Source organism: Aulostomus chinensis, chromosome 1, assembly GCF_037954235.1.
Source record: "Aulostomus chinensis isolate RoL2024-O1b breed Wild chromosome 1, RoL_Achi_v1.0, whole genome shotgun sequence".
Lineage (NCBI taxonomy): Eukaryota > Metazoa > Chordata > Actinopteri > Syngnathiformes > Aulostomidae > Aulostomus > Aulostomus chinensis.
The window spans coordinates 59,856,047-59,880,748 of record NC_141320.1 but is presented as its reverse complement, the minus strand read 5'-3'; the positions used below and the strand labels follow the sequence as shown (position 1 = coordinate 59,880,748).

At 42.6% G+C, this 24,702-nt stretch overlaps 1 protein-coding gene across 1 annotated transcript; it reads right to left on the bottom strand.

Annotated features, from left to right (window-relative positions):
* Window positions 1–222: 222 nt before the first annotated feature.
* On the bottom strand, window positions 223–23,399 carry creb3l1 (cAMP responsive element binding protein 3-like 1). The gene is made up of 13 exons (XM_086186814.1): window positions 22,959–23,399; window positions 15,169–15,301; window positions 12,951–13,037; window positions 8,090–8,244; window positions 7,926–8,007; window positions 7,565–7,776; window positions 7,303–7,449; window positions 6,935–6,993; window positions 5,363–5,431; window positions 2,768–2,870; window positions 2,536–2,686; window positions 1,976–2,138; window positions 223–1,898 (listed from the first exon to the last, which is right to left on the bottom strand). Exons 1-13 carry the CDS (start codon window positions 23,067–23,069, stop codon window positions 1,862–1,864), a joined length of 1,509 nt encoding a protein of 502 aa, XP_086042940.1. The 5' UTR covers window positions 23,070–23,399; the 3' UTR covers window positions 223–1,861.
* Between the last annotated feature and the right edge of the window lie 1,303 nt (window positions 23,400–24,702).

Genomic DNA, 24,702 nt, shown 5'->3' with positions numbered 1-24,702 from the left:
CCTCCTTTTTTCTTTGTTTTTTTTTTTTTTTAAACCCCCCACACGCGCGCGCGCACTCACACACACACACACACACACACACACGATTCCACAGGTTAAAACATCGGTCACAATACAAAAACAAGGCCCTTATTTACAACTGCACAGGAAGTTGCCATTACTTATTTACATGGAGGGGTTAGAATGACGGGATGATTGTGCAACGGCTGCAGTCACATGATGTTGCGGATGATGAACCAAAAAAAAAAAAAAAACACAACAAAACCTTGAGCACGAGGGACACAAAGAGATGAAGCGGGCTTCAGGAATCGGTATCTGAGTGCTTTTTAAGGACTCTTGTCAGTATATCTTAATGTGAATGATTGATTTGAATTTGTTTTGCAGAGGAGCATCTTTTTTTTTGTACCCCCCCCCCCCACCTCCTCCTCCGTTGTTTGAGGAGATGTCCCGGCGTTTCTTGGAACAATGCTAGTGGTGCTTTTATATCCTGGAACGGCTTCATCAATATATACACACTTTCTACAAAACAGCAATAAATACAACACACACTGCTGTCACATGAGCACGTTTAGGATCCGCTGCTGGAACCCATCTACTGTCAAATGCCTGAAATTTTGCGGTCGGTTTACCACGAATACATTTTTTAATTAATTTATTTTTTTTAGTCCCCATCGAAACAAAAGAACAAATGCGAAGTGGGAGGTCGTTCCATGCGACAGCAGTGCAACATACTGTATTACAGCAAAAAAGACACAAGCATGTAAACTACACAATATCGTGAGAATCTTCATCCTAAACGTCAAAACGCAACAGGTGATTTAATTTTTTTTTGTCGCATAAAATAAATATGCTTTTTTTTTCAAATGCTCAGAATATATTATGTAGGGATTCAGTTGTAAATTTTTTTTTTTTAAGTTTTGTTAATATTATTTAAAAAACAAGATAAAACAGGTTCAGTACGTTCATTTTTTTTTTTGTTGCATAAATTAAATATGCTCTTTTTTTTGATGCTGCAAATATATTATATATATACACAATTTTAAATTCCATAAAAATACTTTAGTCGTGTTTCCCCGACCTCTGTCAGAACCCCCGTAACAGTTTGTGGGTGTGGTCTCCTCCTAAAGTGGATTTTGGAGGTGGGCGTTCGCTCCGACGTTCATTTTTTTGTTGATTAGCCCCTAAAATAAACCATTTGAGGAAAAAGTTGATCCGATCTAGTTCATAATCAGTGGCATGACCGCGAGAGTAGAACACGCTTCTCGTTCTATTTCTGGGTCTGTGGTTCTAAGTGTTAAGGCCAGGTCAGTGGAAGGCACTTGAATGAGACGGTTCATGAAATATGCGTGGTGCTAACGACCCCGGTGAAGGTCGATCGTACTCGCACGTACCCTGCGTGATTAATGGGGGTCTCTTCTGCTTTTCCTGATATTAAAATATAACATTAAACATGGCCAAACGTTCAATGGGGTATGATGATGTAATAAGAAATACAGAGGCACTATTTTAACGCTACGCTGCTTTTCTTTTGGAGGGAAAGTCGTGGGGGCGGAGAGCGTTTTTAGGTCGGAAGTGTTTTAGGGATGGGTTGTTTTCAAATCAGGTGGGTTAGGTAGAAGCGCCTGTTGAAGCAGAGACGTGGAGCTCTAGTTACACGCAGGAGGACGGACTACTGCAGTGAAGGTGATGATGATGATGATGATGGTGATGATGGAGGGTTGAAGGACTGGCTGAGAGACTGATGGAGCCACAGGCTTCGGTCCAGTTGTAGAGACGGGGTGAGTGTCAAACACACCCGCAGCAGTCTTGAAGCTTCAGAGCTCTTGTAGGGGTCGGGGTGAGGAAGGGGTCAGGCTGTTTGTCAGAAAAACTCTGGCGCTCCCTCTGGGTTGGTTTCTCTGGGAAGAAGAAGAAGAGGAAGTTAATGAGAGGAAGAGTTGTTTCACATGGAGAACAAGTGTGTGAGTGTTGGTACCGGCGGTCTGACTCGGGCCCAGTGGTCTTGTTGCTGTGGGCGTCAGCTGTGTAGCGGCTCGTCTGGATGAGGCCTTCTGACTGGGGCCGCGCTGCCTCTGAGGTCACTGAGCTCTCCTCCAGTGGCGCTTCTTCATCATAGAAGAGCAGGCTGCGGGAGCGGACTGTAACACACGCACACACAAACACACACACTTTTATTCTCTTGCGACAGTTGCTTTAAGGGGCGCTAGTCGGACTTTAACCACTAGAGGAGTGCTTGACAACCCCTAGCAGACCTTTTCCCACACCAGTGGGAGGCTGGTTGTTGGCAGAATGCACTGGTACTTAGCATGATGACAGCCCAGCCTCTGGGTTTTCCCAAGGGAAAGTGGTTCCAGGAAGTGAATTTATAGAAAAGTGGAATGCAGTGAAAAATCATTTAAAAAGCATTTTAAGATGTGACCCAAGTCGCTGACACATGACAGATGAGGTGCCATCCTTCCTCCTCACGGGCTTTTATTTTGAAATGCTACTATGAAAAGCACTACGGTTTTGATCCCTTTTTTTTGGCCCACCTACCCCGACTGGTGGTGTAGAGGTCCGCTGACGGTGGAGAGGGAGGGGAGGGGGAGGATGAGGAGGACAACGAGGAGCTGTGGGTGACAAGGGAGAGCGGAGAGAGGCAGGGAGAGAGGGAGCCCAACACCAGGACAAAACACAGGGCCATCATCTGTGCCGAGAAGAGAAAACTATCAGCATCTCAGGGATAGAAGCCAAAGTCTAGTGAATGTGAATGAAGACGTGTGTTTACCATGAGGCATGTGCCTGTTTGAGTCGAGGCCATTTTACAAGAGCGGGGGACAACTTTCCCTGAAATCAACGACTGAAGTTTCTGGAGCTGCTGTAGGAGAGACCTGACGAAAGAGAGAGACAGAGAAAGAGATTAAACAGCAACAGGACATATTTTCACATGCACAGACACCAGGGGATGCAGAGGAAAACCAAAACAAACACGTTTACATTGTAGTTTTAATCAGCACCAGTCAACCATCATCATTGTACACCGTCAGGAACGTAGAGCCGACGGAGCGGTGGGTCGTGCTAGTTGATCGTCTTTGCCCAGAATTTTAGGTGTCAAGAAAAAAATAGGTCCAAGGTGTGTTTAGCCTAGCTTAGCGTGTTGCTCAAGCAGGAAACAGGCTTGCCTGGCTCTGACCTCTAAACTGATGGTCTTGTTGGTCTTAATCCCTCTATAAGTCTTGACGGCAAGGACATTTTACCATATATGGACAAGAAATGTCACTATATAGACAATGTGTGTGTTTAATATTTTTACTCAGGTATTATTACATGTTCAATGGTCAATTCACACACGCACACATACATTATATATATATGTGTGTGTGTGTGTGTGTATTTTTTAAAGAGATCATATGTTGGCCTTAGAAAAATGACAATAAAACCTCAACTGCAGGTAAGTTACACTATATTTTTCTCTTTATGGCCACTCCAGGCCTCTGTGGTAACTCGAGCACATTAAAAGCCCTTGTAGGCAGGTGAAAACTCTACATTTGTTCTATCATCAATATGTTTTTGTCCACTCAAACACACTTACATGGTTTAAAGCTCCACCCACCACTAAGTACAGTGTACTCTGCACATGTAAACCCATGAAAAATCCACATGAAAGTTCCAAACATGCGCTCACATGCTAGTTTATTTCACCTAAAAATGTCCAACTAGATTGGTTCTATTGTTTAGATATGAGGTCAGTTCAATTTTCAAGTCAACTTCAAGCTCCACATTTAGCCAGACTAAGTAGAAGCGTGGAGTTTGGCTGGAGCGCACCGGTAAAACCACTAGAAAACAGTGTGTCAGTGGGACCTGGAGAGCAGGGTTCTGATGGTATGAGCTGTCAGGGGGTGTAAGGACACGCTCTGACCACTGCAGGGCGACAGAGAGGCAGACAGAGAGACTTCCAGCAAGCACATGACCTTTTCAATCAGCCAGGAAGTGAAGCATCCCATCAAATTGACACTTGAATATTCAGCTGGAGGGGTTGGTGCCCAGTCTAGTGGGACATCTAACGCTCTCCCACAAATAAAAAACCCACTGCGTGACCCAAATGTAGCGCTGCAGGCTGAGGTAATCCACTCGTAGGGCATGACAGTGACCAGCATCACTCGCTCTTTGATGTCAAACCACAATGATTTACTGCTTTAAATAAACTTCTAACAAGCTGCAACTGCTTGATGAGTGAGTCCAAATATAGACACATGGAAGTCATTATGAAACATAAATAATCTGAAGCTGATCACTCTTATATAAAGCTAAAGCGATGCTAATTGGGTGCTAAATCTGCCTTGGATTAAAGCATGGATAGCAAAGATTAATCTCAGATTATCCTTGTGTTGCTAATAAAGCAGCAGCAGGAACTGTGTGAGACGGAGTGGACGCAGAAGCAACCGACATAGACAGTGACCACTAATAAGTGCATAGAAGTCTCTTTTAGCAACCAGAAGCTTAAATATAAACCTTTCATTTTTAAAGATTTTCTTTTCTTTTTTTTTTTTTTTTTAGACCCGCCGCTTTGTGGGTTCCTGTGCTGACTCATGTTTCCCAATTTGTGCCAACTCATTGTTCCTCTGTGGTGCTTTCATCAGTTGTGGTGGGAAGGGAGGAGAGGAGGAGGAGGGGGGTTTGCCTTCCATGATGAAAGCTACTGTTAGCTCGCAGCTTTAATGACAGACTGAGGCAGGCCACAGGCAGACCCCACCTCAGCTCTCAACCCGCCACACCCACCCACCCATCTCCCCCCACACTCCAGGATAATAGCATATTGGTTTCATATTGTTATAATAACAGGGGAGACGCACGGAGCTCGGTGAGGCTGAATTTTAATTCCTGTTTAGACTCGGTAAAGTTGCCTTTATACTGCAAAACCTTCATAAAAACCAGAATGTGTGTGAGAATCCATCTTTCCTTCCCGAAGACTGCACACTCAGTCATTTTGCTCCTTGCACTTCTAATTGTTTTTTGTTTTTTTTCCCTCCAGGAACGACTGGAGAAAGATGAGATCGAGTTTCTCCGGCAATGCTGCGACACAAATCACTCCACTCACAGTTTATCACGCCGCATTCTTTGAAAAAAAAAAAAAAAAAATCACTGCGGAAGCATCCAAACATCATTATAAGAACGTCAGCGGCAAAAACTCAACATGTTTCCCCCAATAATCTCTAGCGAAGATGTTGCATTTTCATGAGAATTTTCCAGGACATTTAACAAACGAAATTTCACCTTCAGCTCGCAGCAAATAATAAAAAAAAACAACAATGATCTTGCCGCATGAACGGTTCATTTATTCAGTCATTTTCTCCTCAAATTCAGCGCTGGCAATCAGTCTCACCTGTTGGCGGTCTCCAGGTTTTCGACTTTTCTCCACAGGTCGCTGTTTTCTGACGTGTAGCTCTCGACCCTGATGCACACAAACAGATTGATGTTAACCTCTTTGCTCTGCACGTACATTTACTCCTCCTCTGAATGCTTCCGTCCTGCTGTCAAGCTGACGCTACGCTGGAGAGAACGCGCAACTTGCGGCTGTAAAGTAACGCCATTTAGGGAACAATTTCTTGATTTGGTAAGATGGACTGGAGTTTTTTTAATCATTTTTTTTCTTGTCAGAAACTTTCCAAATGTCTACTTTTGAGCATGTTTGACTGAATGTTGACATTTGCGGCAAACAATCCATAAATGGGAGCACAGCATGAAGAAAGACATGGGGGACGAGAGATGCTACACCCCCGTCTCCTTCCCTTTGCTCTCTCATCATGGGCTAATCCTATTTATCGCCATTATCAAACTCTGGTACTTGTCTCCTAATCCTCCTGATCTGCTCTTATGTTTGGATTTAACGTGGCTCATTCAACACATACGCTTTCCATTCAGCGAGTCGCCCTGCTGTTTCCCTTCTGAGGGATCACGCAGTAATCCTGTCCTCGTGTCCAAAGAGGATGTAAAGTCTGTTTTGATGAACCTCCGTTTACCTCTCTCTGTGCGCTGGATGTGCTAATTCATTTAAATGAACTCGTACAAGGTCTCAACTCTTGCTCTCCTCTAATGGGATTCATAGGGCAATTAGATTTACTTGTTGCTAGGATGCCTACATTTTCATCTTTCTCTCTCTTCACCAGGGACAGAGAGAAGGAAGGCAGGTCACCGGAGCAAAGCACGGACAGAATAACAAATGACAGATTGTCTTTTATTTGTATGTCCTGTAATTGACTACCTGGATTTCATCCAAATCTGACTTGACTGTTGAAAAATCCCCAGACTTGAAGCCAGTTGAAGATGGCTAGTGTGCTGCCTCGAGCTTAATCTGCACAACTCTTTTGTCTGTTACCAGAGTCGCTTCCAAACCAGCTGGGAAAATCTTTGAATACAAACAGCTGGCTCTTAACTTCTACTGCCAAGCGCACTTCAGAATTACACAACTTCTCTCTCTTTGGCCAGTTGCATTTTTCTTTTTTCTTTTTTTTTTTTCCTTTTTCTTGTTTGCCTTTGATGCATAAAGGCACGCAAATATGTCTACAAAGGCCTCTAATTCAATTTCACCCAGGGAGACTGCTGCTTGCTAACATGGCTGCCCAGTGCCCTTTAGCCACGATACAACTTGGTGGGAAAGTTGCAGCAGCTTTTCTGGAAAGTTGTTTTCTATAACAGGGACACTTCATCTTTCTGGAGGCTGTTTCTATGCAATGAACGGCTGAGGGACGTGAAAGGTTGAGATTGCAGAGCCTGACTTTAAATCCATTCATTTAATTAAGGCAAACTGTTCTGCATGAGCTTGAATTCTAAATGCCACAGCAAACGGTCTTGACTTACTCATACATTTACCGTAATATCAGGATCATGTGGGGGTGGGGGGGGGGGGTATGGTTAAAAACACAAATAAAAAGACTTTTCTTTTTCCAAGCCTTACTTTTTCTCCAGACATTCCACGTACTCTTTCTTCTTCCTCCGACTCTCTTGAGCTGAGATCTGGTTTTTGGAAAAAAAAAAAAACCCAAAAAACTATCATTATCATTAATCAAAAAAAAAAAAAAAAAGTAAGAAAGAAGTAAAGAAGAAGTAAAAGTAAGAAAAGAAAAGTAAAATATATTTCTGTTTCAGTTTTGCTGAGCCTGCTGAGAAACGCTACCACTGAAGTGAAACTTTTCCGCTCTGCTTCACATCAAGGATTAAATGACTGTCACTGACTGTAAAGCTGCTCAATCATCTGAGAACAGCTGAAATGCTATCGCTACAGCTAGTTTGCCTTCATGTGCAAACTAGCGGATTCTTGCACACCTTATTTTTGATCTTTCGTCGGACTCTCTTCAGTGCCTTCTCCTCACTCTTGGTGAGAGGAAGTTTGTTAGGTACTGGGTAACCCTCAGCAACCAGCGTCCTCTTCTCTTCTTCCGTCAGCATCAGGGGTCCTGAGCCCTGCAGCTTCTGCACAACCGAACAAGCATCGATATTCACAACCCTCGATGTGTGTCTGGGGTTACGTCTAGTATGGTTCGACTTGCAGGCAGTAGCAGAGAGAGGAGCAGAGGTGTGTACTAACGTGTGGTGCAGTGAGGAGAGGTGAGGAGGAGATGGCAGTGGAGGAGGAGGAGGAGGAGGAGCAGGAGGACGAGGAGGCGCGTCCACCTGGCCTCTGTTGTGGCTGAGGGGAAGACGGAGGCAGAGGGAGGTGTGGGGAGGAGGGGGGCAGGGAGCCGTCGCTGTCACCGTGGTTACTGCTGGGAGGGGTGGGAGGGAGCTGGAGAGCGTCGTCTGAAGAAGAGCAGGGTGTTGGATTAGTGCTTTGGGTTTAACGGTGTCATCGTAAGGAAAACTGTGCTTTCCCGTGTGTGTGTATGTGTGTGTGAGAGTGTATGTGTGTGTGTTTGCGCGCACGTGCACAAGTGTTTGTGAGCACGTACCACTGGGCAGGCTGAGGTACTGTCCAACCTCTCTGGGTTCATCTTTTATAGCGACTGGCTTGGCCTCGTCTTGACTGCACTCCTGCACACAAACACGTTCATGTTTTTCACACCAACAGCAAGGCTACCTCTAATATAGTGAGACAGCCCGGTTGGATGCTAACCGTGTGTTTCCATGGCGATCCTCTGCGTGGAGGGGCGGGGTTTAATATAAGAGGTGGGCCTTCCAGAGGCTGGGGATCTGTCCTTTGACCCACATCAGGCTCCTCTTGTTTCACCAGGATGGCTGACAAATCCTGACTGAAACTCCATTCAAACTCTATAAAAAATATTTAAAAACATGGGAAAGTATTACATTTTCTTCTACATACAGATGACATCATCACCCAGATGACCAGATTTCTCCTTCGCTGTAGGTCCTCCAATGGGAAGTAACTGGTAGCTTATAAATCCTCCTTTCAAAGAGTTTCCCCCAAAACACTGGAGCACTTCCTGTGGAGCCTGGTTATTACAGACTGCTGGACGGCGGCGCTCTGGCAACCGTGGGGCATAATTTGTCCCCAGCGAGTGTGTATCTACCCTGAAATAAAAGATGGGCTGAACCAGCAACTGTGTCTGCTGTCGCCCACTTTAAACAAAAATACACATAATTGAGAGAGTCGACAAACACGCTGTGGATCTCACAGGTACTGCTGGTTAGTCAGCTTGGCTGCAGAAGAGTTCATGGCAGGTACATTTGTTGTTCTTATCGGTCATCAAATAATCGCATGGAAGGAGCTTCAACCAGAAAATGTTGCTACAAAGCTATTAATTCATTATTGGAAAGTGTTCATTTTTGGAGTTTAAACAGGATATTTACTCAGTTGCTTAATTGAACTGAGCAAAAAACAAAAAAACAACAGAAAACACATAGAGTAATTGTTCGTGCTCCAGATTTGGTGAATTCCAGATTTCACCAGGCAGGCAAAATATCCAGCTAACTTAACTCAGATGTTTCGATCAAGAGAATTGCATAATCCAAAGGATTCTCGCTAGGTGGCCGGTCTCTTAGAGAGCTCTCCATTTAGTATTTTCCTCTTTCGTTGGCTTTAAAGGAGCACTTCCACTGGTGTGTAAAGTTCTGTGGCTCTGGAGGAGCTTTGTCAAATCTGAGGAGAGATTGAATTTGACACTTTTAAACCTTTCACACAGTGCTGTATAAACTAGAGGTGAGGAGTTGAAAGGAAGTAAGGATTTATGGGAATTGTAGGCTAACTTGATGCTGGGGAGTTCCTCTCTTGACAGATTTTGGATTGATGCATCATTTTCTTTTATTTATTGCTCACATGAGCTAGGTGTGGTTTGAATTAGGTGAGCTAATTAGGCTCCCGTCCAAGGAAATCTCATTAAATGAAAGTCGGGAACATTCGTTCAGTAACTTTTTTAGAGGCGGAATGTAAAGGTAATTACACTATCGGACATGAACAGGCCTTTGATGCTTGTCACACACACAAAATGCTCCCGTGGTGTAAGAAAAAGAGAAGTTTAACAAGACCAGGACTGCTGTGTTGCTGTATGCACATCTGTGTGTGTGTGTGTGTGTGTGTGTGTGTGTGTGTGTGTGTGTGTGTGTGTGTGTTTGTGTGTGTGTTACGAGGGGAGAACACCATTTTAATCACCTGGTTTCCTAGCAACATTGCTCTGGTAAAATGTTCTGAATTTTACAAGCTGTTTGGAGTGAAAGGGGTTGCCTGTCGTTTGTAGCCATATCCCTGAACACTGCTGAGGTAAAAAAAAGAAAAAGAAAAAAGAGAGAAATTCTCTTCAATTTAGCTCAAAGAATAATTGTGTGCCGGAGTTATTATAATCCACCTGTAGACGATTTTCTTGATTCACTGACTTATAGTTTGGTGTATTCAAATGTCAGCCGATTATTATTTCCTCACATATTCAGGTTGAAATGTCATAAATCGGGAAAAGCTGCTTGTTTTTGCTTGGAAATTTACATAGATAAATCAAAAAAACTGGGTCATTACATTAAATTCCTCATTTTTAACGTACTGAGAGGAGCAACATGTTCAATTAATTCATGTATTTGTCGCAGCTGTGAAAAATAGAAAATATACTATCATATCATGAGGAGATAATAACTAAGACTTTTTGCTGAGACACCTGAACTCAGAAGCCCAGTAGCACTTGAATGTAGTTTTAGGGTAACTCCCTCCTCCCTCTCGACATGTAGGACCCTCCTAATGAGCTGCCCCGCTGCCTGCCTGAGCCTTGTTAAGCCCTGTCTCCTCGTTAAACCAGCGCCTGATCGGAGGCCCGTTATTTTTGATGAAAAAATCTATTGGGTGTTAGCCGCACTTCTCTTCTGGCGTATTCCTCAAAGATTGGATGACACTAAGGTCGCTTCAACCTGCAGACCTGCCAGCCTTATATGTGGATAATGAATGTACTCAGGTGAGACGTCCTTAATGTTGAGAGGCTGGGGGTGTTAATGGAGGAGACGCGGTGACTGTGTTTGATGTCAGCGGGACGGCAGCTGTATTAAAGCAATAGCTGGCGCGGCGCGGTAGGAGTGGCAGTAAAAACACACACAGCTTTCTCTTTGACTGGAAAACAGCAGCAGCAGGACCACAGGCCAAGAGAAGGAGACGGAGAGAGGGAAAAAGGAGGCAGCCCAGTTGAAAACTTGACTTTAAGTATCAATATGTGGATTTTTGTGGTGAGCGGCATAAAACATAGAAACCAACATATTGGAAAAGAGTGGAGATGACCTCCAGGCTGCTGTTGTTCATTCTGTTCATGTCAGCAGAAATATTACAGTGATGTACTTTTCTCTCTAACTGCAGTTCAAAATGCAACAGTTATTATTCTTATTTCACTATTTTAAGTATATATATATTGTGCTCACATGGTTGGATAAAAGAGAAAACCAACAGGTAGTACAGGTGAGGTTCAGGATATCATCAAGCTAGCATTTGTAGTATGATATGAAATGTGCTACTTGGAAGCTAGCGAGGCTACTACACAGTTCTGGCTAATTTAATCTCTGAAAGATCTAAATTTGAAAATCAGCTTGATGTGTTCAAATTGTTGGAAATGTTTTTAGTTGGATGAATGTTCAACAGATGTTTGGTTTTGGTTGAGAAAGGCATTGAAACGAGACGTTTGGAAGATATTTTTTTTGCAGGTTTCAGAAGCATTTTTGCCAGTAAATTTCCATAACTTTTCCACGATCTTTGGATGCCTCTGTGACAATTCATTCTGATTACGCTGTATAGTATCAGACTGATGCAGAAATATTTAACCCATATTTTGAAAATGGCCAGAAGCTTTTGTTCCTGATTATTGTGTAGCCCTAATACGGAGCCAGATGAGAACCAACCCTTGAGCTGTGTGTACTGGAAGTTTGTGGGAACACAAAGATCCATACATCCATTTTCTATACTGCTTATCCATTAAGGCTAGCGGGTTGGGTTGGGGGGGTGGAGTCTTTCCCAGCTGATATTGGGCGAGAGGCCCGGTACACCCTGGACACTCAAAGATGTTTGACCAATCTTATATTAAGGTAAAAGCAAAGCTATATGCTAATATGCAGGTGTTTATGAAGCTGATTTTCAAAACTTTTCCAAAAATGTTCTGGCTTTTCTAATGGTTCAGTGTTGTGACGTGCTACACGACCATGAGGGATATTAGCTATCTGTTAAATCTAGTGCACCCGCCTTTTCATTCCGTGAGAAAATTAATGTACAAATGCTTTCTGTCCTTTTTTTTCCCCAACTAAACTTAAGTACAATAAAAAAACTTTTGTTAATACGGTGGGGCCTGGAAGCTGCAGCACGGCTAGAACATGCTGTTAAAAAGCTTTTGCAGGATCTTGCTCAGTAAGCTGATAATTGCACTACTCGAAAAAGCTGTCACTGCTTGTTCAAAGGAACATATCAAACACTGACAAATCGCTTCATTCAGACGTGTTAAAGGTCAACGACGCGTTGGATCACTACGTGCTTAATTTACCTGACTCATCATGACCACCTCGCCCCTTCACCTCTGCTGTATTACTACGCTTTGCTGACTGGAACTAACCATGAACTCATCAAAGCTGAGTCCATCCTTGATGTGCTATCAACATCTCGGTCGCTTACAATTACTTCCAAATACGGCCGCCAACAGTCCATCTGTGTGTCGAAATGTTTTCGTTTTTTTCAGAACAAAACGCGGCAGCTACGTCTGCAGATAAGACGAACGCAGCGAGCAGTAAAGACATAAGCAGCACACTCAGTGTTTGCTCTGATGCTGACATCACAATGCAAATAGAGCTAAGAAAATTCAAACAAAAATTGAACAGGCTGCATAAAAGATTCCAACCTGTATGACGCTTGTGTTGAATACAATATAAATGTTCCATATGTGACCTGAGATGACAGTTATGAACCAACTGTAACAAAAATAACTGATCTTCTGAGTCTTTTTCTGCTCGTTGTGGTATTTTGGCACAGCAGGTAATCTGATATTCTTACCATTACACTGATTTAATTGGATTAAAGGGGGGGGGAGAGAGAGAGAGAGAGAGAGAGAGAGAGAGAGATAACCTGTCAGAACAGAGAAAGAGAGTTTCCGCTGGCTTTGGCTAAGGCTGCAGACTCAAAACCATATGCTTGTCATAGCGTAGTGTGTGTGTGTGTGTGTATGTGTGTGTGTTTGTGTGTGCGCATGTGTGTTAGGTAGGCAGGGCTTAGCTGGGGGAAAAAACTGCTCCGACTGGGATCCTGCTGCTCAGACAGAAGGATCCCCGGGACAAACGGAGAAAAGAGGAGCTCAAAGACAGACAGACAGATGGATGAACCACAGAAAAAGACAGGTAGAAGAAGAGACGGAGAAGGAAGAGAGGGAAATATGGAGGATATTCCACTAAAGTTGGCTTCTTTTGCGTTCAACTTTACAACAGACCGACAGATAGACCAGACTAAAAACACAAACCCACTTGCAAAACAGTCATAAATTCCCATCTGGAAAGGAAACCATGAAAATATGACCTACCAGACTCTTGGTCCATTTTAATTGACAGGGCTGGACTCTGGGGGGCGGAGTCTTCACTCAAAGAGTAGCTGTGCTCTGCTTGAATATCTGTGAGAATTAAAGAATTTTAAAAAAAAAATTCTTGTCAGACATGGAAAACACAACATTGCTGTCTTCATTCATCTTTTAAAGAAATGCTTTTTTTTTTTTTTTTTTTACATTATTATTTATACAGGTGTGTGTTACTGTGTAAATGCTTCTTTTTTTTCGGCCTGGAGAGAGACGGAGGCAGAGAGAGAGTGTCATTTGAGCGAGAAAGGGAGTGGCGTCTGCTGGAAAACAGCAAAGTTGAAAAGTTGAAAGTGAATTTTTTTCCCCCCCGATTTATTTAATCCCTCATGATAACAGTTTCATCTTCTAAAATGAAATCTGCGGGTGATTTTCTGATGTGCCTGCATAGGCACAACATGACCAGATGTATGGTTTCTCTCCATATGTTTGAACTCGTCTCTCCTCCTCGCAGGTCTCCGTGGAGATGGAGGTTGCAGCACCTGGAATTTACTCTTGGTCTTATTTTTCATGTGCTATCATTCACTTTATGACAATGTCATCATGTTTTACTGCACTGTCATTTGTGTCAGGCTGGAATAGTCAGGAGTCAAGAGTGGGAGCCAACCTCTACTGATCATCATACGGTTGCTTCAGTTGTCACAGTTAAATGGAGGGTTGAAGGATGGAGGAAGTGCATGATGATGTAGAGGGACATTTGACTTCATGAATACAATTTATTGGATTTAGCGTGAAGCGTTTGTGGCGGCTGAAGAAAACCAGCAAATGCACCTAGAATCAGGCTGAATTCCATGATTTTGTCATTATTTTTACACCACGTGCAGTGAAAATGTTAATCATCGCATATAAAAACTTTAAAAATTAACAGAAAAAAACCCTATGTTAATGTTTTCAAGCATACATCAACTGGCCGGGTGCACCATAAACTGCATAAAGTCAAATATTCAGGTATTTGTGCGGCAACTTTTCCAAACATTCCTTGCTTTATTTAGTCTCAAAGCCTTTCCAGTCGTCAAAAAATTACTTTTTTCAAATGACTTCCAGGTTTTTCATGACTGTATGAGGCCCTATGAAGAATCAAAGGGACAGATTTATTTGTGTTTTAACATGCTTGGAAACATTTAGAATAATTTAAATACAGAGCAAAACTGTCAGAGGTTAAACTGGATGCTTTCCAAAACCTCTTTGACTTACTTTTGATGAAAAACTGAAAAACAGTGTGTATTTTACAGCTCCACCAAATTCCCCTCTCCAGTAAACTTCACACACGGTTTCATTGCTATAAATGTTCATATGATCTAATATCTCACCAGAAATTAGATGCCAAGGTCCTAAAACTAAAAACAGATGTTTGTGGCTGAACTCTTTTTTTCTTCTTTGCTCGCCCATAAATCATGTCAGGACCCCTCAGATTGATCCGTTATGTCATGCGTGATCTTTTTATTGACCTGTTATGGAGTATTTTTACATTTCTGTTGGTAAATACTTCTTGCATCACTAGAGCCAGGATCCTCGGGCCTCCACAGGTGTCGGCTGAGCCAAGTGGAGCCTGAGCCATCGTCTTGATGTCCTCGCAGACTGAGCACCTGCTATATACGAGGTAGAGGAAGTCCAGCGTGATTCCTGCTGGGTAAACAGTATGATTTTTTGGAAGCCACAGCTAAAATTGGCTCTTGAATCATGGAATTTGACCTCTGCGGGGAGGAAGGAGCCAGAGTTGTCAGTGGTTTAGAAAAATGAAAAAAAAAAAAAAGAAAGAAAAAAAAAAACTCGATACAGTTGGTTTCTGTGCTGAGTTGGCTTTTAAAAACAAACCCAGTAATGGGATTGGCATTAATTTCTACCCAGAAGCTGAGCAATTGGCTAATGCGCAGAGGTTATCCTAGGAAATGGCTAGAAATGAATGAGCGTTATGGAGATGGGGACCTTTTTGGACCTTAAATGATTTGAAAGCAAACATCCCCGTGACAGCATTTGGCAACAAGTGGCAGGTCAGATTATTAATCAAAGCACGGGGAGGATATATGAGCTGCACGATTAAATTCCCGTGGTTTTTTTCCTATTTTGACAATTTAAGTTTATTGTCGTGAGAGAAATGTGTCATACATATTCCTTTCATGATGGTCACTCTCTCCCCCCCCCCCCCCCCCCCAAAAAAAAATAAAAGTACCTGGGCTGCTGTCTATGTCCATGTGTAAAAGTGAAGTTCTGTCTGCCAGCAGGGGTCGCTCTAATAGATGATCCTCGAAGAAACTGCTGAATAATTCGCTGCTGAAGTCCTCCATCTGGTCCCCAGCAAAAGGCTAGATGAAAACACGGAGACACAAGGCAAACTGTATATCTCATGCAAAATCCACTCTCTTTTCAGGAAACATTTGGAACAGAGTAAACTGATCAGGTTTTTTTTGCTTGTTTGTTTTTTTGCTGTTTCAGTTACACCCAGATTTATCCTGCTGCTCTGGGGATTGAACCGACAACTTCCTGCTTACAAGCGCCTCCTTTATTTACTAATTGAGCAGCGCTGGCCTTTAGAAGTAAATGATGTCCATGCTCATTCGGCAGCTGCTCTGCAGGTGCTCTGGCTGGACAGCGAGGGGGGCGGGAGGGAATATGAAGAGATTTCAGATTTACAGGGAGTTCTGTTGCTCTATGTGGCGGCATGTAGTTCTTTAAATTTGGAGTGTTCATTCATTAAATCTTACTTAAAAGTAGCATACATACTTGAGTATAGACAGCTGCTGACGCACATTCAAATCTATGCATGCACGTGATATAAAAAGGGCTGCAAGTTGTATCACCTTGCAGGCTAACTATCTCAAATCTGACAAGAAAGCGGTGCAAGGATTAGCTTGTGCAAAAACTGAACCCTAGATCCTAGACTGACGGCGTTAAACAACACAGATAGATTCATCCTCAGTCTGGATGAATGAGTCACTGAGCTGACACAGTGTTCTGGAAGCCTAGGACAACATGGTGCTCTGATTTCACTGGTTCAAACGCACATTCACACACTCCATGAGTCACCCTGGTCTTGAGGAAACATGCACAATGAACCCAGATACATGGATTGGTTGACACTCAAACAGGAAAATCTTGATTGAATCAGCCATAAATTCCAAAAAATAAAATAACGTGAAAAAAAAAATGTCTTATTGCGGAAGGCAAAGTGAGTGGTGCAAATACAAACACCGCCGCGCTAACGAAGAGCGACAAACTTAGATTTACGAGGTGTTTTAGCCTCTTCCTTCAGCTTCTTTTTTTGGTAAGCTTCAGTGTTGTGAAGCGGCTGTGACGACAAGCGACAAAACTCCGCACAATGAATCAAAATAATATGACAGAGAGAGAGAGAGAGAGAGAGAGAGAGAGAGTGTGCCAATCGCGGGAGCTGCACATTTTTTGAAGAAGCTAAACTATGTCAGAACAAATCACCTCCAGATGGAGGGAAACATGCTTGTTTGCTGCAGAAACCAGTGAAAGAAATGTTTTGAAGCAAACATGAAACGCAAAATAAAATTTTAATGCTTGCATTTAAAATCGAAATATGTGTTTATTCAGTAGTAACGGGCGTAATTTTTCTGCTGTATTCTTAAATTACTCTTAAAATCGAGGGATCTTTAACACACCCATCATCATTATCTTGGCGTGTGAGTGTGAGTGTGTGTGTGTCGTTTGGAGGTCAAGAGTGTGTGTGCGGTGAAAGTCTGGGACACACGCAGCTGTATAATGAAACCGCATGGCGTAAGCGGAACACACACACACACACACACACACACACACACACACACACACACACACACACACACACACATTGAGATGGAGGGTAAAATAACAGAAGCACATGGCACATGAAGAAATAGCCGTGTTATGAAAGCTTCAAGCGAACTGTGTTCCATTTTCATCATCTTAACAGCGAATCAGGAGGAAGTTGCACATTTTTCAATAGGTGTGTGTTTTCGGTGCAGTCACTCCATCTTTGGGAACACTCGCTCATTCATAAACAGAACACACACACACGGAGAAATAGTAACAGAGGTTCCTTGTCTTAGAACAATCTCTCTTTAAATAAACTCCAGTCTGCCGCTCCATTAAGGAATATAGGTCAAACTGGGCAGGCTGAAAATAAACACGCAGGAAACTTTTTTTTCCCCCTGCATGTGGGTGAAATTGGGGAAATGTTTAAAGAGGTCAAAGGAAATAATTTAAACAATTATGTGTGCTCTAAAGTTAGTTCTGCATTAGCCCAACAAGGCAGGACTGTTTCTGGAGTGTTTAGTCTTGAGGAATTCTTCCAGCGAGGATTCTGTAAATGTTCTATTCATCAACCAAGAGGGTCCGATCCTTCACCGCGGATCCCTGATAAGACGAATTCTGCCGATGAGTAGTTTACAGCTTTACACTGTATCATCTCAGAAATGGAGCCAAACGCTGTCGCACTGCAGCCATCAGCGGCAGGAACGTTCAGCCTGTTATGATAACAGTCAAAGTCATCATTAAAATTCTTGGACGTTCCCCAAAAAAAAATTCCTCAGCTTCAAAAGTCCTCCTCCTTGTCCTGTCACATGTCCAAAGTGTCACAGAGAGAGAGAGAGAGAGAGAGAGAGAGAGGGAGAGAGAGAGGGAGAGGGCTTTGTATCGATTTGCAGCTCATATGATCAAGGTGTAATGGATTGATTTATTAATGTCTGACAGGAGAGGAATGAGAGGAAAATGACACGCAACACATGTCTTTGAGGTTGCGGTTCACGGGCTAAAGCCACGGGGGAACCCCTCCAGGACTGATTTTAGGATACCAAAGAGCATAAAAGGGGGCTTTTCTAACCGAGCGGTGACGGTGACGGTTCTGGCGCTATTTGTCGGAAGGATCGCGCTAAAACTATCAGGCTGAGTTGCAGGTCACATGAAGCAAAACACAGACAGAAAAGTCATTTTGAGGACGGTCAGTAATGAGCTCAGTGCAGATGCAGGTACAGCTGCTGCCACCGCGACTTCTCATTACCTTCAATGCCGGGAAAAGAACGGCATTAAAGAGAGTGTTAAAAAAGTAGTTTACACCTTATTTCCACGGTGTGTCATTAAGGAAAGCAAGGGGCAATTATATAAAAGCAGAGAACGACTCTGTAATTAAGAGAGTTGAGTCTCAACACATCCCCTTCGTTCTGCTGCTTCAAGACAGGAAAAAGTCGCCGGTTCGCCAGTCAATCAGCTGTTCCTGTCGCTCCAGCAGCAGCAGCAGCAGCAGTACTAGTAGTCGGCAACTCCATAATACAGTAAATGAATAAGGTTTGGCAGGATTGTCAAGTTTCCCTAATGAGGGAAAGCACAGGGATGAACTGGAGCGTGTCCCAGGCCGAATGATTGATGTCATCACGGCATGAACATTACAGCATTAGGCTAACCCATCATAAACTCTTCACAGCACTATGTAACCGCCAAAGGAAAATATATTCTTTTTCTCTACAAATCATGATTTGGTTTTAATCACTTTCTGGTTGTGATTACACGCCGGCGTCCAATTCGAATGAGTTTAGCGCTGCCAGACGGAAATAATGATGTATTTTGTGATGCTAAAAAAAAATTTAAAAAAAACAACAAACACACAAAAGGTACGAGAAAGTACGAAATTCTGCATTCTTGTACCAGGCTGCATCTGCAAGTGCGGATCTGAATGTTTCCTGGTCGTGACTTCAAATTTTAAAAACTAACCCTGAATTAATTCCTCCATAAAGTTGGTGACGGACAACCAAACAATGTACAACACACTGTAATTTGATTGAAGGTGCATGAATTTGGCGACACACTGGCACCCCGTCCAGGGTGGCACCGCCTCTCGCCTCAAGTCAGCTGGCATAGGGTGGATGGTGCATGAATTTGTTCCTTCTGCAACTTTTTCTACAAAGGCGCATCAATATCACTTGAAAAACACACACACACACACACACACACACACACATGCATGTTTCCACATGTTTAATCTCAAAAGCAACCCCACAGTCCTGAACTCACTTGCCCCATCTGGACTGCAACAATTACATTTTCACACCCCAGAGCTTCCAAAAAGATTCATCTGTTACATAACATGTTTGGAAATCATCAGAGGTAGAATATGAAGTTTTTGGGGACTAAAAACAAACAAAAAAAAAAAATCTAAACTGAAGTGACTTTTATAAACAGGTGAATATTTTTAACTGTATGTTGGAAAAACATGGTGGCGTTCCCTACTGTAGTTCTGTGGTGATGTGTGGCTGTAGTGGTTGGCTGGATTTGGCTTCACTTGAACTGCTTTAGAGAGTCTGAACGGCAGTGGTTACTCTGTGTGTGTGTGTGTGTGTGTTTTGTAACACAAGTAAACTATACTATAGCTCTCAGTAAAACAGTACTTTTTCCTTCACACACACACACACACACACACACTGCTGCATGCCTGCTTGCATTCCTTCTGGCGTCTTGTTGGCCAATAAGAGGCGAGCATGCAAATGGGATGGGTGTGTCCTTTTAAAGCTGGAGTACAGGGCCTGAACGGAGAGTAGAAGAGAAAAAAATAGAAAAGACGAAGAACGCACGGTAGAAGGAGGAGGAGGAGGAAGAAGGAAAGAGAAGGAGATGCAGGACGGAGGGTGTGTGTGTGAGACAAGATGTACAACTGAGATATCAACTAAAAAGTTTCATCACAGAAATTTTAGTGAAACTCTCACAGAGTAGAATTGAATTGAATCGAAGGAACCATCTCACTGACACAGCTGTGTCTCTACAGCTCCAAATATAAAATATATAGGCTCAATTACCTTTTTAAAATTGTATAAAAGTGAAAACATGCTGTTTGAAAATATCCCATTTGGGATTGGGATTGTTGGTGGGATAAAAATACGGGAATTATTATGGGAATTTCCCACTTTTTCCGCACACAAAAGAAGTAATCTAGAAAACCAACAGGTTAGAAAAGCAGTGAAGTTGACCTTTCACCTCTTGGATATCAAAATCATTTTAAACTTTTTTTGTGAGGGTTAGACTTCCATTTCCATTTACAGTAAAGTGTTCCCCTCAAATCTACTCAAAATATTGCAAACAATTTATTTCACAATTCCTTTGATTTTTGACCTGATAGTCGTCAGTTGTCTTCTGTTGCGAGTTAAAAGCTTCCTGGCCTATGTTTAACTGGAATGCGCCCTGACATATGTCCAGTATTACTACACACGCACTGGCTTTCTCAAACAAATCAGAGAAGGACATCAGCGGGCAAAAATGTCTCAGGCTTTTTTAACCATCTAAACCTGGACTCTCCTCCTCTCAGCGGGGGGTGAATGATCCATGCAGACGTAATCCATCCGCACGATGGTGCCTGATGCACATGATGCACACATGCAGCTGGACCAGCGGCGGTCTCTATCATCCCTCATCATCAGCTCATGTCTTCAATTAGAACTGCTGCCAATCTGCTTGTGCTGTTCTCTGAGTGCAGAGCTGCGAGGCAGAGCGGAGAATAGAGCGCTGACACTGGTGGCGAGGAGTACAATAGGCTAAAATATTAGCTGGCTCATAAAAATGAACCCAATCAGAAGCTCCTGTTTCTTATCTGTACTGACTCTCTCTGCACCTGGCTGGTTATCAGCGCGCATGCACATAAACACACACACTCTACTGGAGGATGTGAACACGCGAGTGTGTGAGCGGCTGCTGCACATCTTATTAAAAACAAATGAGTCTCGTGGTCTGTTCACACCTGGTTTTAGCCAGCTGCAGAACAAAGATATGATGAAAACAGTCGTCAGAGGCTTTGGGCACACTTCAGCAGCACACATTACCCTCACACCACATCCTCCTTTACCTGCGCTTCTCCCGACAAAACCGGTTCAATCTATCTACAGAAGCAGAATTATTGTTTCTCGACATAATTGGCTACATTTACCTTGGACGTGTTTAGCCCTCAATTCAGTCTCACAGACAGGAAGTAAAGCCTGAATGTTATTTGTAACTCCTCTTCTTGACAAGACTTTAGTGTGGCAATAGACACTAACTTTTACGTAACCTGCTGTTATAAACATGAATAACAGATAAAGACAAAAAGTGAGACAGTGCAGGAACACCTACATGACAATATATCCAGCCCGTAGAATGGGTACTACATTGTATTGCAATATTTCGTGATAAAATTATATCTGGACCCATATGGAAGTTATATTTCAGTATCATACAATAACAATGTGACGTAGCCATCTTTAGACTTCCCAGGTGGTACACAGAAAGTAGTATTTCCAGCTGTATTTCATTGAAATTTTCAGCAAAATATGTAGAGTAGTGGATGTGTATCATATATATCATAACAAAATGGCATAATGATGGTAAGGTCCTTGCCAATACACGGTCCTACTTAGAAATAGTGGTTTTTGATAATAACTGCTTGTTTTGCTAGCTTAAGGGCTCCTATTAGCAGCTTTACTTGAAAATGTTTAATGGTCAGGATGCTTATAGAAATCATATGCTCGAGTATAATATAAATACTGCAATTGGGTATAATGCAGAAAGCACTGAGTAGTTAAACGAACATCCTGCTGCAATCAACAGAGACGAACGCAAACTCAGAGAGACACGGAAAAGAGACATTTACAGATCTTTTTTTTTTTTTTTACTGGATTATAGAAATTGCTGATACTGTGAATCACAATCAGCAACAGAGCCGCATGTTTGAGACAATAAGAGTGTCGGCTGCACCCTGCCTTATGGCTAATCACTCATCTTTTCCCATGTCATCGGTGGTTCAGCCCAGCCTAGTGGACTACTTTATTTAGAGCAGAGACGGGGGGTTAAAAACCACAAGCAGACTGCTCGACTGACTCACTAAAATAGAGGTTAAAAAAAAAGAAGAAGCACAGAGTGGAAAAAAGAAGAAGAAGCAGCGAATGATAGAGAAATGAAGAATTCTGCTGACACCATCACAGGCTTGGTGTGTTTTTTTTTTTTCGATGGGTGCTTGGCGGCAGCAGCTCTCCATCCCGTCACCATGAGTGCAGAGATGGGTTGGTTTTTGCACACCTGCAACACACTTGGAAATAGGGTGTAAGGAGGAAACTCCACTGTTTGCAGTTAGACTGTTAAAGGACAGAAAAGGGCATGAATAAGTGTCAGTTTTCTCCTCCACGGCCTCGTTGCTGCCATAATCGCGGACGCAATGTCTCAGGTGTTGCAGAGGATGATGCATGCAGCGGTTGCCCTTGGTAACCTCTCATTTTTCACGGAGGATAGGTGACAACAGGTTGCATCTCATTGATTTCAATCCTTTTAATATTTTTGTGAATGGCACAGTCTAAACTCCTTACTGTTCACCGCAACGTCGCAAAAATCACAGACAATTGGAGTTCACAAAAGAATTTCAACATTTTATGAGAGTAAATGATAGAATTAATCAAGGCAGAATTTAATATAGCTTGATAGTTCTTGAGCATTGCAATGTTCATTAATGCCTCTGGATCATTAAGAAGATTTCTGGCATTCTTTTTTATACTTTAAAAATACTCCTTGTATAAATTGTGGGTTTGCAGAATAAAAGCGAAGATGCTTGGTGGTCTGTGCTGGTAACATGTGATTTACCTGCCCCAGGTGTATTCAAGTGGACATGAAGACTTAACACACACACACACACACACACACACACACACACACAAAACTATAGGTGTGCTGGTAACAGCTGCAACACACCTGTCAGCTGTGCACAACGTTCACACAGGTTAAACAGTAACTAGCCTCTTATATACGCAAGAAGGGGGACGATCCCCGGATGCCAGTCAGGATCTGACACCGCCCTCCTGAGGTCCGGCTCCGGGCGGAACAGGCAGATGAGGTGCGTTTAGTTACTGATAGTGAGGTTCCAGCAGAAAGACATCGGGAATGTGGGATTTACATACATAAAAATGGTCGTTAAGAGTAAATTGGAAGATGCACAAGCTAGCTGTTACGAGTGTGACTCACCACATTGGTGAGGAAGTCTCCGTCGCTGAGTTCCTCCAGGTCCAACAGGTTGGCTCCCCCGGACGGGTAGAGTTTCTCTGCTGTTAAACTGTCTAAAATAGACTCCATCATGGCCGGTTGAGTCGGTTTGCAGCTCACTGGACGGAAGCTAACTTCTCTGGACTGAGTCTAACTCATGAAAACGAAGCAGCTTTTTTTCTAACGGCTGTCGCGTGCTGTTTTAATTGTCGCGTGCCGTTGTTGACACCCCCCGCTAGCTGCTAAGCTAACACCGGCTACACTCCGGCTGCTCCTCACTCTCTTGGTGGCAAACTTGAAAATGCCCCAAATTCACATCTTCCTCGGCCCAGACGTCGCTATCCATCCAGCTGTGAGAGTGCAGCGGCTCAGCGTCCCTCCTCCGGTACTGTCTCTCCCACACGCTGATGAATATTCAGCGAAGCCCCGCCCCCTGTGTCGTCACGTAACAAGCACGCCCCAGTGCAAAACGATCCTGGGAGAGGTTCCTAATATATCTTTAACCCCATTTATAAGAAGAATAAGAAGAAATGAATTTTTTAAATGCATAAATGAAATATAAATAAGATACTTTGAGAAAGGAAAAAAATATGAATTCATTTATGCGCTTCTATATCTATCAATGTGTATATTTATCTATTTAATTCTGTATTTACATGTACATTTATGAATTTATCCATGTGTTTTTAATCAAAATAAATAAATGTAGCAATACAGAAATAATAATACATGTGCAAAGCGTAGGAATGGTATTTATCATGCCTGACATTTATTTATTTTTCATGTATTTAACCTTTTATTTTGCATTTAATCTTTTTTGTATTCATTTTCTCTGCCTTTTTGTTTTTATTGGTAGGTTTGGTAGAAACACCACAACAACAATAAAGACTGGACATTATTCTGCTCATGCAGGGAGGTTTTATTTACTTAATCTCTGTGTACATAATCAATTGGTAAGTAAGTGAATGATTAGTAAGTACTAAATTAAGTATGGTTTTTCCATATTCATGCTTCAAGGGACAAATTAATCCAAAAACAAACAAAAAACATGTGTTCTTCCCAGCCTGACTTTAAACTGAGCAGTCAGCTCGTTTAAGTTAAAACAGCTGCAATTGTTCATTTGTTTGGTTAAATTCTTCCTGACTTTATAACAATATAATTTGGGACTGAGTTTATTTGTTGCACCTGGGTCTGTCTGACTAACACAGGGCGAAGGGGGTGTAATGTTTCCCTCTACAGGTCAAAGCCAATCACTGCAATTTGAATAATCAAGATATTTTATTAATTAGAAAACACATTTAGGGTTTTGTGTGTGTGTGTGCGTGTGTGTGTGTGTGTGTGTGTGTGTGTGTGTGTGTGCGCGCGCAATAGAGAGAGATAGGGAAAGAGAGAGATCCTTTTGGGAAAGCAGCTCATTGTGAAAGAAACTGGGGAAAAAGGACTTCGGTAACTGTTTTGACACCCTAAGCTAGTCTGCAGCTACCACACACACACACACAAACACACACACACACACACGCACACACACCGTGTTTTTTGACCCAGATTGTCTCTGTTATTGAGAGACGGAAGCAAAAAAATGGGACAATCCTGGAGTACAAAACTGTAAGGTAGATGGGCGAGAAAGAACTCTGATCATGTGTTGCTGGTGTGTTCGTATGTGTGTGTGTGTGTGTGTGTGTGTGTGTGTGTGTGTGTGTGTGTGTGTGTGTGTGTGTGATTACTG

Excerpts from the sequence above, each read along its gene's own strand:
- creb3l1 (XM_086186814.1), bottom strand. The coding sequence starts at position 23,069 with ATGATGGAGTCTATTTTAGACAGTTTAACAGCAGAGAAACTCTACCCG. Across the intron at positions 2,687-2,767 it reads AAACAGGCACATGCCTCATG|ATGATGGCCCTGTGTTTTGT; the intron begins GTAAACACACGT and ends TTCTCGGCACAG. Across the intron at positions 2,139-2,535 it reads CCTCTACACCACCAGTCGGG|TCCGCTCCCGCAGCCTGCTC; the intron begins GTAGGTGGGCCA and ends CGTGTGTTACAG.